This window comes from Sphaerodactylus townsendi, linkage group LG01 (genome assembly GCF_021028975.2).
Source record: "Sphaerodactylus townsendi isolate TG3544 linkage group LG01, MPM_Stown_v2.3, whole genome shotgun sequence".
NCBI lineage: Eukaryota > Metazoa > Chordata > Lepidosauria > Squamata > Sphaerodactylidae > Sphaerodactylus > Sphaerodactylus townsendi.
Genome location: NC_059425.1, coordinates 70,815,134 through 70,829,544, shown reverse-complemented (window position 1 = coordinate 70,829,544; position 14,411 = coordinate 70,815,134). Strand labels below are relative to the sequence as shown.

Genomic DNA, 14,411 nt, shown 5'->3' with positions numbered 1-14,411 from the left:
TGAAGATGCCTGCTCACTTGTTTGGGAAAATGTATTACAGGGAAGCAATATCGAACATGGGAAAACACAGATACCAGGTAGGACAGATTCTTTATTCCAGTGGAAGAATCCCAATCCATTTTACAGCAGATTAGCTCTCTGCTGGGGGAATTAAAAAAATGTTATTCCATCTTATTCTACCAGCTTCCTCCTGCATTCACCACTAGTTGGGAAAATATAGCTGCACAAAAAATTAACAGTGATGCTCTATTTAAAAAACCTGCACCAAGTTATCCATGAGGCTGGGAAACACACAATGCCTTCAGTGTGCATGAAAACTATAGACCAGGGGCACATTACAATGATTTAGTTATCACAGTGGAGATCTGGTGCTCCTGAATCTTCCCTACCCTCAATGGAAAAAATTTACTTACCACAGAAAGATGAAACCTACTCTGTTACAGGATTTAGAAATACCTAGCTGGATAGCGATAATGTCACTTTTTGGCTATTAAGCAGATTAACGTGGTGTTTTCACAGTCACAAGCCTTTATTGGCATAAAATAAACATACAAAATCAGCATAGAAAATTTGCCCATTATTGCTCACAATTATAGACACTGGTACTAAAATACTAAATACTAAAATATATACATGGTCCTTCTGTAACTATAGGACATTCCTTCAGCTAAGTTAACTCACTTAAACGACATCGGATACTGACAGAAGCTAGAAAAATTACTGCTGGCTATATGTGGTCATAATACATAGACATTGGATTTGAGTACATTCATCTAGACTTACGTCTATTATTGTTAGCAGAAATTTTGCTACATTCTCACACACTGTGGGATCCATGTTGTTCAAAAGCATAGGTATCTTAAGAGCATCAGTTAGATTGTTATACAGAGAAATGGGATAAGTGCAGATTGTCAGACATTCTGATTTTTGCAAACCTTACACAATGAAAGAGGGATATGATCGAAGTGTCTCCACCTGACCCATATTGCATGGACATAGCCTCCCTCTGTTTATCAATTTGTTTGATATCTGCCATTAGAGGCAGCATAGAAGGCCATTAGGATTGAATCCGTAGCCAGTGTTAAAGCTCTTTCTTGAAATTTAGGGCTTGGTGATCCACTGTAAATAATGGTGGCCATGTGTCCTTGTTTCAATTGGAATAAAGCAGGTCAGGGGAACACGTTTTCCCTCAAGCTTGGCTGTTATCATATCCCGATACTCTTGTTCCTGGCAATAGCTTAGATTTTCAAGCTAGCTATAATAAGCTGGTCCTTGATAGGAAAGAGGGACTAACGACTCTAATGAAAAAAGCCAAGAGTGTTGATTTTTCCCTCAACTAGTTTCAAGCAGCCACCTAGAATTTGCATAGTCGAGGAAGCATGAGGTGTAACAAACTGGAGTGATCCTGCACCAAATAGTGGATACGTAGCCAGTATCTGACAAAGTTCTCGCGCCAGGCCATCGTGGCACATGATATTTGGCCCGAAGTTCTGTAAAAAAACTTATAGGGCTGCATATGAAGCTTACAATTTGAGTAAACCATAATTTTGTGGAAGAAAGCGGGACTGGGCTGTGTTTATATTTTGTTTTATAGTCCGATCCAAATAGGTGCTCCATAGAGGAGCTGAGAGCCGCATTTAAAGCATTGAACACCTTCACGCGGATGAGTATATACTGGTGGCCCACAGTGAAAAAAAGAAACGGCTGAATTGCTAGGGCACTGTTGTTAGATTGCGCGAAAAGTGCTAATTTCTATGTACCGCCCAATTAAGGTTGCTAGTAAGAGTTATGCCTGTAAATATTTGAACTGGTTGACCAACTTGTTCTATGGGTTCCTTGTTTCATTGATGAAGATCATGTATGTATGACTAGGGGTCTTCTACGCGAAGACCCATTATTTCGGTTTTTTCATACAAGTTAATTACCAGTTCGTTCCTCCTTTACAATGATATTCAGCACAGCAATTTAAGAGACGAAAGTTAGAAGTCAACTTTGAGTGTGGGAAAGAAGAACGGTTAATACGTCAGCATACAGCAATTCGCAGACGCGTAATGTTTAGTGCTTAGTTTGGGAACATGCCCATTGGCCTTCCTGCCGGAGGGTTGGGCACTAGATGCTAAAGGAATATATTGAACAAAGTGGGGCCGAATGTACAGCCTTCGTTTCGACCCTCTACAGGTTGTGATGATGGCTTTTTTCTGTGAGCGGTCGCTTTTGTTATGTGCTCTGAAATATTCTGCAGCTATTAGTGCAAGCGATGTAGCTGTTTTATAAGAAACAGTAGTCTGGGGTCCATGTGTAACGCCGTCAATTTTCTCCACCAGTAGGGCTCTAGATATGGAGTCAAATGCCCCTTTTAAATCCAGGAAGGCTGCAAACAGTTTCATGGTTGGCTTATGAGTTATCACTTTTTTGTTAGCTAAGTGGTGCTAAAACTGTTAGCATGATCCAGTGTTGGATTTTATTTTTTAGTGAATCCAATTTGCTCCGGTTACCTCAGCCCTTCTGCCCTTATTATGACCCAATCTTCCACTCTCCTAAGGAGTAGTTTTGCATATAGTTTGCCAATTACAGATAATAGGCTTATAGGACGATAGTTTGAAGGATTAGTAATATCACCCTTTTTGTAGATTGGGACAACTATAGATGCCAGCCACATCTTTGGGATGCGGCCCGTGTTATTTACATGGGTAAATAAGGAAGCCAGAGTTGTAGCCCACCACTCGGGTGAGGATTTAAGTATTTCTGGTATTATTGCATCAGGACCTGGGGCCTTACAGCTTTTCAAACCAACGTGGTGTTTTTATAGAACTGTAAAACAAAGTAGAGGGAAGACACCAGAGATTTCTCCAGACATTATGCTAACATTGCTGCTTGAAGAACCAGAAAGGAGGTAGAAAGGTTATGATTCTAGGATTTATTTACAGGATTTTCTGAAAAGGACAACAAAAGAATTCCTACCAATGGTAGTTACCGCGGAAACAGAGAAGAAGAAGGAGCCAACAAAGTCCCATCTCCCCAGGCTTGCATTTCCTTTAAGGATAAGTCCATTCTTGTAGGCCTGGATGATACGCTGCAAACAGATGACAAAGAAGATGGGTGAGACTTCCTGCTCAGAAGGAAGTGACTTAGCCAACATTCTCTTTCCAGCTGGCACACAGACCCTTTTAACTTGAACCTTTCTCTACCTTGCAAGTGCAAATCACTTGGGCTGGCAGCAGCAATGGTTTATGTGGATGTCTGTGTCTTCCTCATGTCCTAGTGTCCCCCAATCTGTCATCTCCTCCTTTCCCTTACCTGCCTCTGAGAATGGTTCTCTGCACTTGTGTAGTGAACTGTTCTCGATTTCTGGTATTTTAGTACCGTAAGTCTCCCTTTAAAAAAGAAAGAAAGAAGATTTATCTGCAAACCAGAAAGGGGGGAGTTGTCTAAGTTTGTAGAACCATCTGTTTTGCGTTTTTACTGATCTTTCATCATAAGAAAAACTGATACTGATACCGTTCTGTGTCAGAGTGGCCTCAATTCATGGATATATTATCTGCAGATTGGAGCAACTTAACTATAAAATATAAAATGCATTTCAGGGGCTTCAGTGAGAACTATACAGTTGAATCCAGAAAAATACCACATTCCTGCTAAAAGGTAAAAGGACCTATTCTCAATCTCCTTTGGCCAAACATTTAAAAAACCCGCAGCACTTGTTACAATCCAGTTTTCCTTCTGAAAACGTGTCAGTAACAAGACCAGCAAAAGTTGATGCTTAGAACAAAATTCTTCACCTGTATTGTATACCAAAATCAATAGACTAATGGGACATCAGTCATACCAGACTATATCATAACTTGTCATTCACCTGTGTACCCTGAAGCTTTATCATCTTCTTTGAGCCTAAATTTGTGTAAATAGGAATCTATGCAGAATTCAGTTTTATTTAAGGCACCACCACATGTTCAGCCACTGTTTTCTATGGTGGGTGATCCTTTAGCTTCCCTGAACGTTTACTATCTAAAGTTAGGGATATTGAAGACTCTTTTTCTCATGTACTCTCTTGCTTTGATGCTAATGTGAGTTCATAATACACATTTAAAAACTGTGCCAAATTTGTCCAAGTGGTAGAAATTACTAATAATGTCATGTAAGGTGAACACAGGCTACAGCAAAATCACAGGAGGCAAAAGAAAATAGCAGGCATACCCATTTAGTCTATACAAATATGTCACCAAGTCACCCATAGCTCTCAATAAAGTCATATAGTAAAGGAAGAGGGAGACTTCTGTTTAATTCCTCAAAAGTAGTACCATGAATTAATCAGAATCAGTGATGAAAGTTTTTTAAAAATAGGAAAACCATGAACTGAAAATCAGAACTGCACAGACCAATTTCACTCCCTTTCCCTTCCCTATTGCAGCCTTCCATTGCAGCATGGATATTTGTCTGTGCAGGTCCCATGACCCCAGGAAAATGTTTTTCCAGGACCACAATAGAATACTGGAGGTAAGGATGTGGGGTTATGGCTCAGCCTGGTCTGGCTGGAGACCCCAGGGAGGAAGACTCAGATAGAGAGGAACTACCTGTAAACGCAAAGCCTGAGCAGTCAGTAGTTCCTGCATGTCTGGGGCTGGGAAGGGGCCATGAGCAGGCCTGAGAGACAAGCCCCACCCCGGACAGCCTTGGTGCAGAGCCCAGCGACCATCGCCCGACCCCCTCCACTTACCAGGGATGCACGGTGGCCAGGGAGAGCCTGGGCGATGGCTTGCAGCTGCTGGGTCAGATGGGTAAGGGGGCATGGGGAAGAGGGGAAGGGATATAAGGGGGAGGAGAGAAGACACAAGGGGGTGGTGAAGGTAGAAGGGAGGTGAGGGAAGAAGGAGGAGGGAGGAAAAGAAGAGGAGAAACAGAGAACAGAGCAAGGAACACAGGGAGAGAGGGAGGAGGAAGGAAGGAGGAAGAAAGAGTGGTTGAGGAGGCAACATGGAGGCAAGCAAACTATGAAGGGCGGCTGCAGGGACCCAGGGGCTCAGCACAGAGGGAAGGGCCAGGTCTGGGTCAGCCGCCCACGGAAGAGGGGAGCCAAGGAGGTGACAGGTGCTAGGGCTAGCTTGTGCCTCTGCAATCCTGTGGCTCCAGAGCCAGACCAAGTTAGGACAGCCCCAGGACACTGGGGCTGAGGACGGGACAAAGAACACATGGGAATGGTACAGGTGGGACGGAATTGGGGGCCCCGCTGGTCCCCAGTAAGGCAGAGCGCCAACACTCTTCAGCCTTTTGATACTAAGCCAGAGGGGACCCTGCCAGCTCCGTCACCCACTCTGTCTCCAGAGCCCCAGAAACAACACAGGAGGAGACTGCGTGCTAGTTTACAGCAAAGGAGATGCAGCAGCAGGTTAGCAGCAATGGGGCAAGCTGAATTGGATGCAAAGTCTTTGCAAAATCCAAACTAAAGTAACCCAGCTGCAAGAGGTTATTGCACTGGCTATAACAGAAAGGTGGCAGCTGACCTAGCTTGTGGCATCAACACTGTGGCTCAGTTTGCAGGTCATTGTTTCTGTTTCTAGCCTTGTCTTGGTTCCAGGCTCTGTGTACTTATTAAACGACTGAATCTGCTAAGAACTGTGTCCGGACTATCTTTGGTTCCTGAGGGCTTGTCTACATCATGTCATAGAGCTTTTCAATGATGGATCCTTTCTCCCTACTTACTGTAATGGAAATGTACTAATTTTATGATTTAGGTGCGGAAATATTTTCAAAGAAAAATAAAGCAATGTTGTTTTAACTGGGGACCTCAGATTCTTCCTTTAAGGTGGATTTAAAAGGAGAATCTGGGCTCCCTAGTTTAAACATCACTGAAAGTGATGCTGTTTGGGGGTGGATTCCAGCATCACAGTTGCCGCCCAGAGGGGGGTGGCGGTGCAAAACTCAGATTTTGCAACAGGCTCCATTTCCCCTAGCTACGCCTCTGGCAATTACTCTGTGAATTCAGTGTACACTCACTGTCAGCCTGTTCCTCTCCTACCAAAATGTATGTTTCTGTTACCTGTGGAACATTTATAGTAAAATGCAAACAAGTTCTCATTTCACCACACACTCTTCTGAATAATCTGTTCTCATATCTTTCCTTCCTTTTTAGGTTATTGGTGAAAGACACTATAGATAACATCTTAACAATGCCACCACATCTAAAGTTAGAATGATGCTTTATTTCAGGAAAATCTACAGGAATGCCCCTTTCCATACAAGTCGCTTACAACATTTCCAACCAATTAATGCATCGATTTTCCATTGACTTCCGCACGTTTTCTGCATTTGGTTCTAGAAACATTTCCAAAACCTTTTGCTTTGTTGTTTTTGAAAGCACTTTTGCCACAATGTTTTTCTTTGCAACATTTCCAAGTTAGCTTCCTTTACAGAGCAATCATATTGATATGATCTTTTATTTCTTGCCAAAAAGCCTGGCCATTATCTACCCTCCCTATGCCCTCCAACCTTCCCTTTGGCACTTGGTCCACATTTTTTCCCATCCTTCATGTCATTGCTCCCCCCCTCTTAATTGTTGTCATTTTGTGTGTTTTCTTTCTTTTTGGGGGGAGGGGCATTTTTTAGAATTAGCATTGCTAAAGCACATGTGCAGAAAACAGCAACAAAAATGGTGGTCAGGAAACCGCATTTGTGGAGAGGAGTGTGAACAAATATTATAGAAAACAATCAGATTGAAAGTGCCTTCAAAATGTGGTAAGTTCAGCTTGTGGGAAAGGACTTTATTACAAAGTGCAACAAGAATGTTCACAAGAGGCACATCAAATACTAGAAGGAACTGTATTGTCCCAAAATTCTTCTAAGAGCTCTGTTGGCATAATAACCTACTCCTGCCATAGTTCCCTTTACCTTCTCTTAGGGGAACAGGAGCCCAATGGGTTACAAAAGTAGAAACATTACTGAGGTCCAGGGTCTGGTACTTTTTTACTCACCCCTGCAAACAGGGAAAAACCTACTATCCTCTACATTGTCTCAAGACAAGCTCAGTACTTGCAGCCCCACAGTAGAAGAGGAGGAGAAACAGTTCAGCTGAAGGCCAAGCAAAGAATTTCAGGGGGAATTTTACTCCATGTTTGTGCTGTACATTGATGTATTAGAAAAACTGTACCTGACATTTTTGAAAGCAGCCAAAAAACAACTTTCAGATAAATTCCAGACTGTAGAAGCTCTTACAGTTGGTTGACTATAGAAACCAGCTTTAGGAAGTGAGAAATCCTTTAAGAGGAAGCGTGCTGTAATATAAAAACCTTCACTAAAACTGACTAGATTATTTTAATTCCATTCTTCTCCCTTTTCTCTGCTGTGCTGATCTAAACTACAGTCAACTTCCATTTATTTTGCCCATTTTTTTCAGTCAACTCCCATTTATTTTGCCCAACCTGTTTGCCCATTAACTACCTTCTATTTTCATTTTTAATCCATTTGCAAATTCTATTATTCTACCAATCATAGTACATTATTTTTTGGCTTTCTCCCAGTACAATATAAGATGCAGGCACTTAAAAAAAGGTCTAAATTTCATTTTTGCCATGGTTTCCTCTCATCCTCCCAAGACCTGTGTCTCACTTTTAAACTGTATACTTTTGGTACCATGAGCTGCAACCCTAAGCACACTTATTAGGATTCAAATCCCATGAAATATAAACAGATTTACTTCTGCATTTACATACTTCAGATTGCATGGACAGTGATCTGCTTGGGTGTTCCTCTTTTAATCTGACAGAGTCCTGACTTGCTGCTTCCTCTTCCCTCCACAGAGGTGAAGCACTTATTAATATGGTCTGCCCCATATGCCTGGCGGATCCTGATGGGTTCCTGTTGGCACTTGGGGATTTTCCCATCTTGGCTGCTAATGATTCTGTTGAGGGCCTGACCACTGTCTAGAATAGGGAGAAGGCCTGGGCTGCTGATACAGTGGCCTCGAAGTATCCACTGCTCTCAGACAGACCTAAACCATCTCCCTGGTTCCCTGGGCAAATAATAGTGATGAAATGCATGGGGCGACAGCTAGAGCACTACTGGCAGAAAACCTGGAGCAAGACTGATTAAGCACAACATACAGAACATACTAGAGCCTATTCTGTGGTGGTGATGGCACCAAAAAAGGAATTATTTATCCACTGGCTGATGTGTTTTGTGTGGTTCAAGGATTTTTACCTCATAGACTCACAGGAATTAAACTCTAAGTACACAACGCCTCACTGTGATCAATTGGCTACTCTTTCTTTAGACAAAAGTGTCCAGATCCACTCTGGTTTAGATGCCAGCATAGATGCATATTCAGATGACATACCTTTGACATGGCCAAATTATATGGATACTTTTTAAGATGGTAATCCCATGGATGAGATTCTTGGACAAGAGAGATCTGCTACCTGTATTCGAGACCCTTGTCCTTCCTGGCCAATAAAACTGCCAGAAGGAAACTGGCTGAGTGGGTATGGGGAGTTGCAAATGCTTCCTTAAGAGCAGGAGTTGTGCCACCTGCATTCAAAGAGGCAGTGAGTACAGCTATTTTGAACACACACACCCCAAGCCCTACTAAGTTGGACAACTTCCAGCCAGTCTCTTCTCTTCATTATTGGACAAGGTATTAGAGCAGATGGTTACTTTTCAGCTTCCAGGTCTCTTGGAAGAGACTGATTTTTTCCAGATCCATTTCAGTCTGGCTTCACCTTTAAAACCACAGTTTAAAATCTCTAATAAAGACTGCCAGTAAATAAAATATAAATAAATAAAAACTGAATTAGTCAAAAGCAGTCCTAACTAGAACAGTCTTCGACTGCCTCCTGAAGATCAAAAGTGAGGGAGCTAGGAATACTTCCCTGAGGAGATTGTTTCATAATTGTGGGGATACCACCAAAAAGGCCCCATCTTGCATGCCCACCAGAAAAGCTTCTTAGATTTGTGGGGCTGTCAGGATTATGAAACAATCTCTCCATGTGATCTTAATTACCAGAAAGGAATTATGGGAGAAGATGACCCTTCAGATACCCTGGTCTAAAGCCACGTGGGATTTAAAAGACAAAACAACAACTTGAACAGGGCTCTGGAATGCAGCATAAGCCAGAGTAATTGCTATAGTATCAGGATCACATGCTCTTGGTAGCTGGTCTTGATCAGCAGCCTAGCCACAACATTCTGTACTAGCTGGAGTTTCCAAATACTCTTCCAGGCAAGCCTCTAGTACAGTACATTGCAGTAGATCAGACTTAGTTACATCTAAGACCATGGACCAGTCACATTTTCTCTCAGCTTAACCTTCCTCAAAAAGCTGTTATGAAGATGACTGTGGAAGAGAAAACTGTATGCACCACCCTGATCTCCTGGGAATAAAAAGTATGTAATTTTTAAATAAATATACGAAAGTTTCAGGTTTTCCCCTAGCACTTTCTATGCAAACTACTGGAAATTCAACAGGTTTTCCCCTAGCACTATGCAAACTACTGGAAATTCAACAGGAGCTTGGTGAGAGGCAGCGGGCAAAGTTCTTTTGACACACGCACACACACACACGACTTTCTGGAAAAGATGATAGCCTATCAGAGATGGCATAGCAAACTCACTGCCTTATTAGAGTTCTTCATCCACAAACTCAATGAGTGCAGCTGTTTATTCAATAACAATGGGTGGTCCACTGTGTGGATAAACAAATCACAAAAGCGTGTCCCCCCACCTCCAAGATTTGGGTATATGTTTTTACAAACATAGGATAGCTCCCAGGCTTGTAAGTAAGTAAGCAAGCAAGCAAGCAAGCAAGCAAGCAAGCAAGCAAGCAAGCAAGCAAGCAAGCAAGCAAGCAAGCAAGCAAGCAAGCAAGCAAGCAAGCAAGCAAGCAAGCAAGCAAGCACCGTATATACCCGAGTATAAGCCGAGGGGGGCTTTTTTCAGCATTAAAATGTGCTGAAAAACTCAGCTTATACTCAAGTATATACGGAATTAATTAATATAAATAAAAGTTTTAAAAGAGAGCTAAAAACCACAAAAAGACAAATAGTAATGAATGTACACATAGAGGTATCATGGTAAAAGAATGAGTATCATCTGCGGGCCAAAATCTCACATGCCACTAAAATCACACAGGGGTGCAATAGATGTCAAAGCATAATAGAAAAAAACCTATCCACTTTGGCATGACAGATGAAAATGTGAACCCACCTTAACATAAAAGTATGATGTATTTCCCACTAGTATGTGATAATTCCTAATCATGTGTGTGGTGGAAAGAGCTTGCTTTGCCTGGCAGGCCCTATTCCGCTCACAAGCCTCTCCCAGGGGTTGCCAACTCTTCCTGGAGAGGGCTAGCTTTCTCTCTGGGTAAATCGCTGCCACCACCTGACCGTTTGAGGAACTGCCTGCTGGAGAAGATCAGGGCTCCCCAACTTCCTTTCCAACTGTGAGGCCTAGCCTCAGTTTCCCCCTGGTTCCCCTCTCTTGGGTTCCACAGGGCAGATTGGAGGTCCCAGAGGAAAAGCTGTTTGCTAGCTGCCCGCGTCCCTCCATCCTCCTAGTTAGATATGCATCCAAGACGGTGGGGCATTTGTGGTACAGAAAACTGTTCCCCACATCTAAGGTTTAAAATGTATTTATTAAAATGGTTACAAGTATATTTTAGCACTGCACCAGATTAAGCAAGGGCTTCCAAAACAAAGGAGATATAAACGCAAATCCTCTGTCTCTCTCTCTCAACATATCCTAGCAGTTGTTGAAAATAGGGTATGCCCTTAAAGCTTATAAGGTTGCAATTCTCAAAGACCTGGCAGTACCTAGCAGGCTGAGTGAGCTCCCTGGATGAGCACATGGTTCAAAAATGGCTGCTCTCTGCACAGCCCTGGCAAGAGGTCTGCTCCCTTAATTGACCCAGCAGAAAGAGAAAGAGAAGAGACCTCGCCCCCCTCTTCCCAGAGTTTTATCACTTTCCAGACCTCCACCCTCTTTTACCCTGGTCAGGCTGGGTCAATATATCTTTCCCCCCTAGGTCAGGTAGCTCTTCCTGATGTCCCTCTGGAATTTCAAAGTCCTCCAAATCTATGATACCTGATTGGAGAAGGGGAGGAGAGAAAAAAGGGGGAGGAGCCATTTCTCCACAATGTGAATATTTTAACATCAGACAAATCTGAAATCAAAGTTTCTTTTTAGAGGAATCTGGATTATCCAGTGGGTTTTGGTTCCTGTTTTGACATTAGCTGCACCTTGCCCCCTTGGAGTGGAAATATTTCTTAAGTATATTCATATAGATAAGTAAAAATACACATGGCAGTGAATATTAACCTTAAGACAACATTTCAGGTACATAGGTGAAACTTAATAATTACTCCTTATCAGAGGTATCTGCTTTCCTACACTGATACTATGGATATTAATAGTGCCTAAGAGACCTGAAGCAAAAAGGTACATTCACGGCATATTTGGGAATGAAGGATCCCACATTCTGAAAATGTAATGTGTGGGCTGGATACCTTCAGGTATCTCAAATAAAACCATATGCATACATTTTCCTACCCTATACATAGTAAACTCTTCTAGACTTCCCTCTGATAGCATATTGATGGCAATATTCTGATAACCTTGTAACACATGAAAGCAGACATCACTGTGTGTTCTCCCCCCCCCCCCCCACATTTACCAATTTACCTCTTCAATTTTGAGTCTTGCAGTGCCATAAAAAAGCATTTAAGTGACTTCATTCTTTGGGTTTCCCTCACATATTCTCCAGTGCCTCCCCCCAACTCCCAAAGTAGCAGGGGGTTAGAGCTGACATTATCTTCCAAGCTGCAGTGGTTTCTGGGTTTTGAGAATTCAAGGATAGGAAGATGCAATGAATGTACATTTTCTGCCACAGTAGTACAGCGACCCATTTGCCAGTCTCTTTCACTCATCTACATCTTTCTCCCCAATGGGGACCCAGAGTGACTTATACTGTTCTCCTCCATTGTTATATTCCAAACAACCCTGTGAGGCAGATTAAGCTGAAAGTATGCCTGGTCCAAACTCACACAGCAAGTTTCCATGGCACAGTGGGGAAACAAGCCCAGTTTGAATTTGGAAATTATATGCAAGCCCCTCTGAGGAGTTCCACCTACAGCTGAATGTGTTATTTAAGGCCCCTTCCGCACAAGCAAATTAATGAGTTTTCAAACCACTTTCACAACTGTTTGCAAGTGGATTTTGCCATTCCGCACAGCTTCAAAGAGCATTGAAAGCAGTTTAAAAGTGCATTATTCTGCATGTGCGGAATGAGCCTTTGATAATTGCAGCTGCTGCAGGAAAAAAGGAGAGATTTCATTACTAGGAAGCCAGTACCATAGATACTCGGATATAAGTTGACTTTTTCAGCACATTTTTTGTGCTGAAAAAGCCTCCCTTGACTTATACGCGAGTGAGGTGTATTTTAAAAAAATATTTTAGGGTTTTTACTTTGTCAGCCTCCAGGGGGTGCAGTTTTTGAGCTAGTGGCACTAATATTTCAGGTTAACATCAGGTACCAGCCAGGTTTGGTAAAGTTTGGTTCAGGGAGTCCAAAGTTATGGACCCCCAAAGGGGATGCCCCCATCCCCCATTGTTTCCAAAGGGAGCTAATAGTAGGTGGGGCTACCCTTTTGAGGGTCCATAACTTTGAACCCCTTGAACCAAACCTCACTAAACCTGGGTGGTATCATCAGGATAATCTCTTGCTGATACCAGCCAGGTTTGGTGATGTTTGGTTTAGGGGGTCCAAAGTTATGGATCTGCAAAGTGGGTGCTCCCATCCCCCATTGTTTCCAATGGAAGCTAATAGTAGATGGGGCTACCCTTTTGAGGGTCCATAACTTTGGACCCCCTGAACCAACCTTCAACAAACCTGGGTGATATCATCAGGGGGGTCTCCTAAAGATACTCTGAAATGTTGGTACTGCTAACATAAACATTCCTCCCCGGACAGGCACTCTCAAATTTTCTCCAGATTCTCCCTTTAAACCACCCCCTCCCCTCTGAGTGAATTTAAAGGGAGAATCAGGGCTTACCAGTAGCTGCTGCATTTCCCACCCTCAACTTATACGCAAGTCAATAAGTTTTCCCATTTTTTTGTGGTAAAATTAGGTGCCTCGACTTATTTGAGGGTCGACTTATACACGAGTATATACGGGTATTCCTCTGGATAGACCTAATCATGCTGCAACTATTAAACATGCTTAGAGGCTAGAAACTATGCAGAGTGAAGCAGAGTGAAACACACTGAAACACGGTACAAGAAGCTGAGTAAGGCAAGTTGTTATGCTGTGGAATCAGGAAATAAGTCAGTAGAGGATGGGTTAACAGCCTACTAATACCAAGGACCACATCAAAAACATTGTCACAAGTTAAAAGGTTACAGCTAACTAAGGGGTTGTTTTCTTTTTTTGGTGTGTGTGGGGGGGGTGTAACATGTGGATTAATGTCATATGCTTTTATTTTTAGGTACACAGCAGAAGTCAAGCAGAAGAGGGTAGTCATCCTGCGAGCACTGCTGCAAAATAGCAGCATTTAGATTAAGTAATCCATTCAGATTCTTCTACTTGATTCCTGGCCCCTGGAAATTTATTATTATCATATACTTCATATATAAGGAATTCTTGGTGCCATTAGGTAGAAGATGTCAGAAGAACTTGGGGATACTTCTGCTTAAGACCCAGGCTATGTTAGCCAGGTCCAATGCTGTTGGGAAGTGCTCCACCCACTTAACCACAACACTGTGATACATTATTCGATTTCCCAGGGTTTCCCCAGATTTTCTCCAATATTTTCCAAATGTTTCACTGAGAAATCAAATTCTGACGGTAAAAGAGTCCTGGATGAGGATTTGATTTGTGGTAGGGTGGGAAAAAAATGACACCCACATCTCCACCCTACTTAAAGCAGCCATTTTGCTGCTGATCCTGCAGTGGCAGTTTCCTCGACCAGCTTTTTATTTCTGCTTTAAGTTGAATATTATTACAATGTTATAATAACCTGCATATCTGGTTCTCTGAACTCCCTGCATTCATTTTCTGAAAGTCTAACCCCTTTCATTGTGGATATATAAGGGGAAGGTACATCTTACAATGACTGGAATGAGATTTCTCCATTTAAAATGAAAGTTGGGAATTCAAAGAACATTATATAGACTATTATAAAATCATGTGTCAAATGCTGATTTTTAAAAAAGAAACAGAAAAGTCCAGCTGGCCACAAGTGGGGCAGGGGGAATGGGTGGTGCTGGGGAACTGGAGCAGGGAAATTTGCCCTGTGAAAATTGTGTTACTGCTGTCATGTATTGGCAGCCACAGTCAGTTCCCATGTGGAAAACACCCCAGAAATAATAGACAGTACAGATGTAGAAGGATCATTGGTCTATTATTGTATACAGGAAGGATGTCTGA

The 14,411-nt window shown here is 42.4% G+C and overlaps 1 protein-coding gene across 1 annotated transcript in view; it reads right to left on the bottom strand.

Annotated features, from left to right (window-relative positions):
- KCNK17 (potassium two pore domain channel subfamily K member 17) overlaps positions 1-14,411 on the bottom strand; it is a 45,781-nt gene that overhangs the window by 19,659 nt on the left and 11,711 nt on the right. The window contains exon 2 of the mRNA XM_048507056.1: positions 2,962-3,073. Coding sequence (XP_048363013.1) covers positions 2,962-3,073 — 112 coding nt within the window. The remainder of the gene's footprint in view (positions 1-2,961; positions 3,074-14,411) is intronic.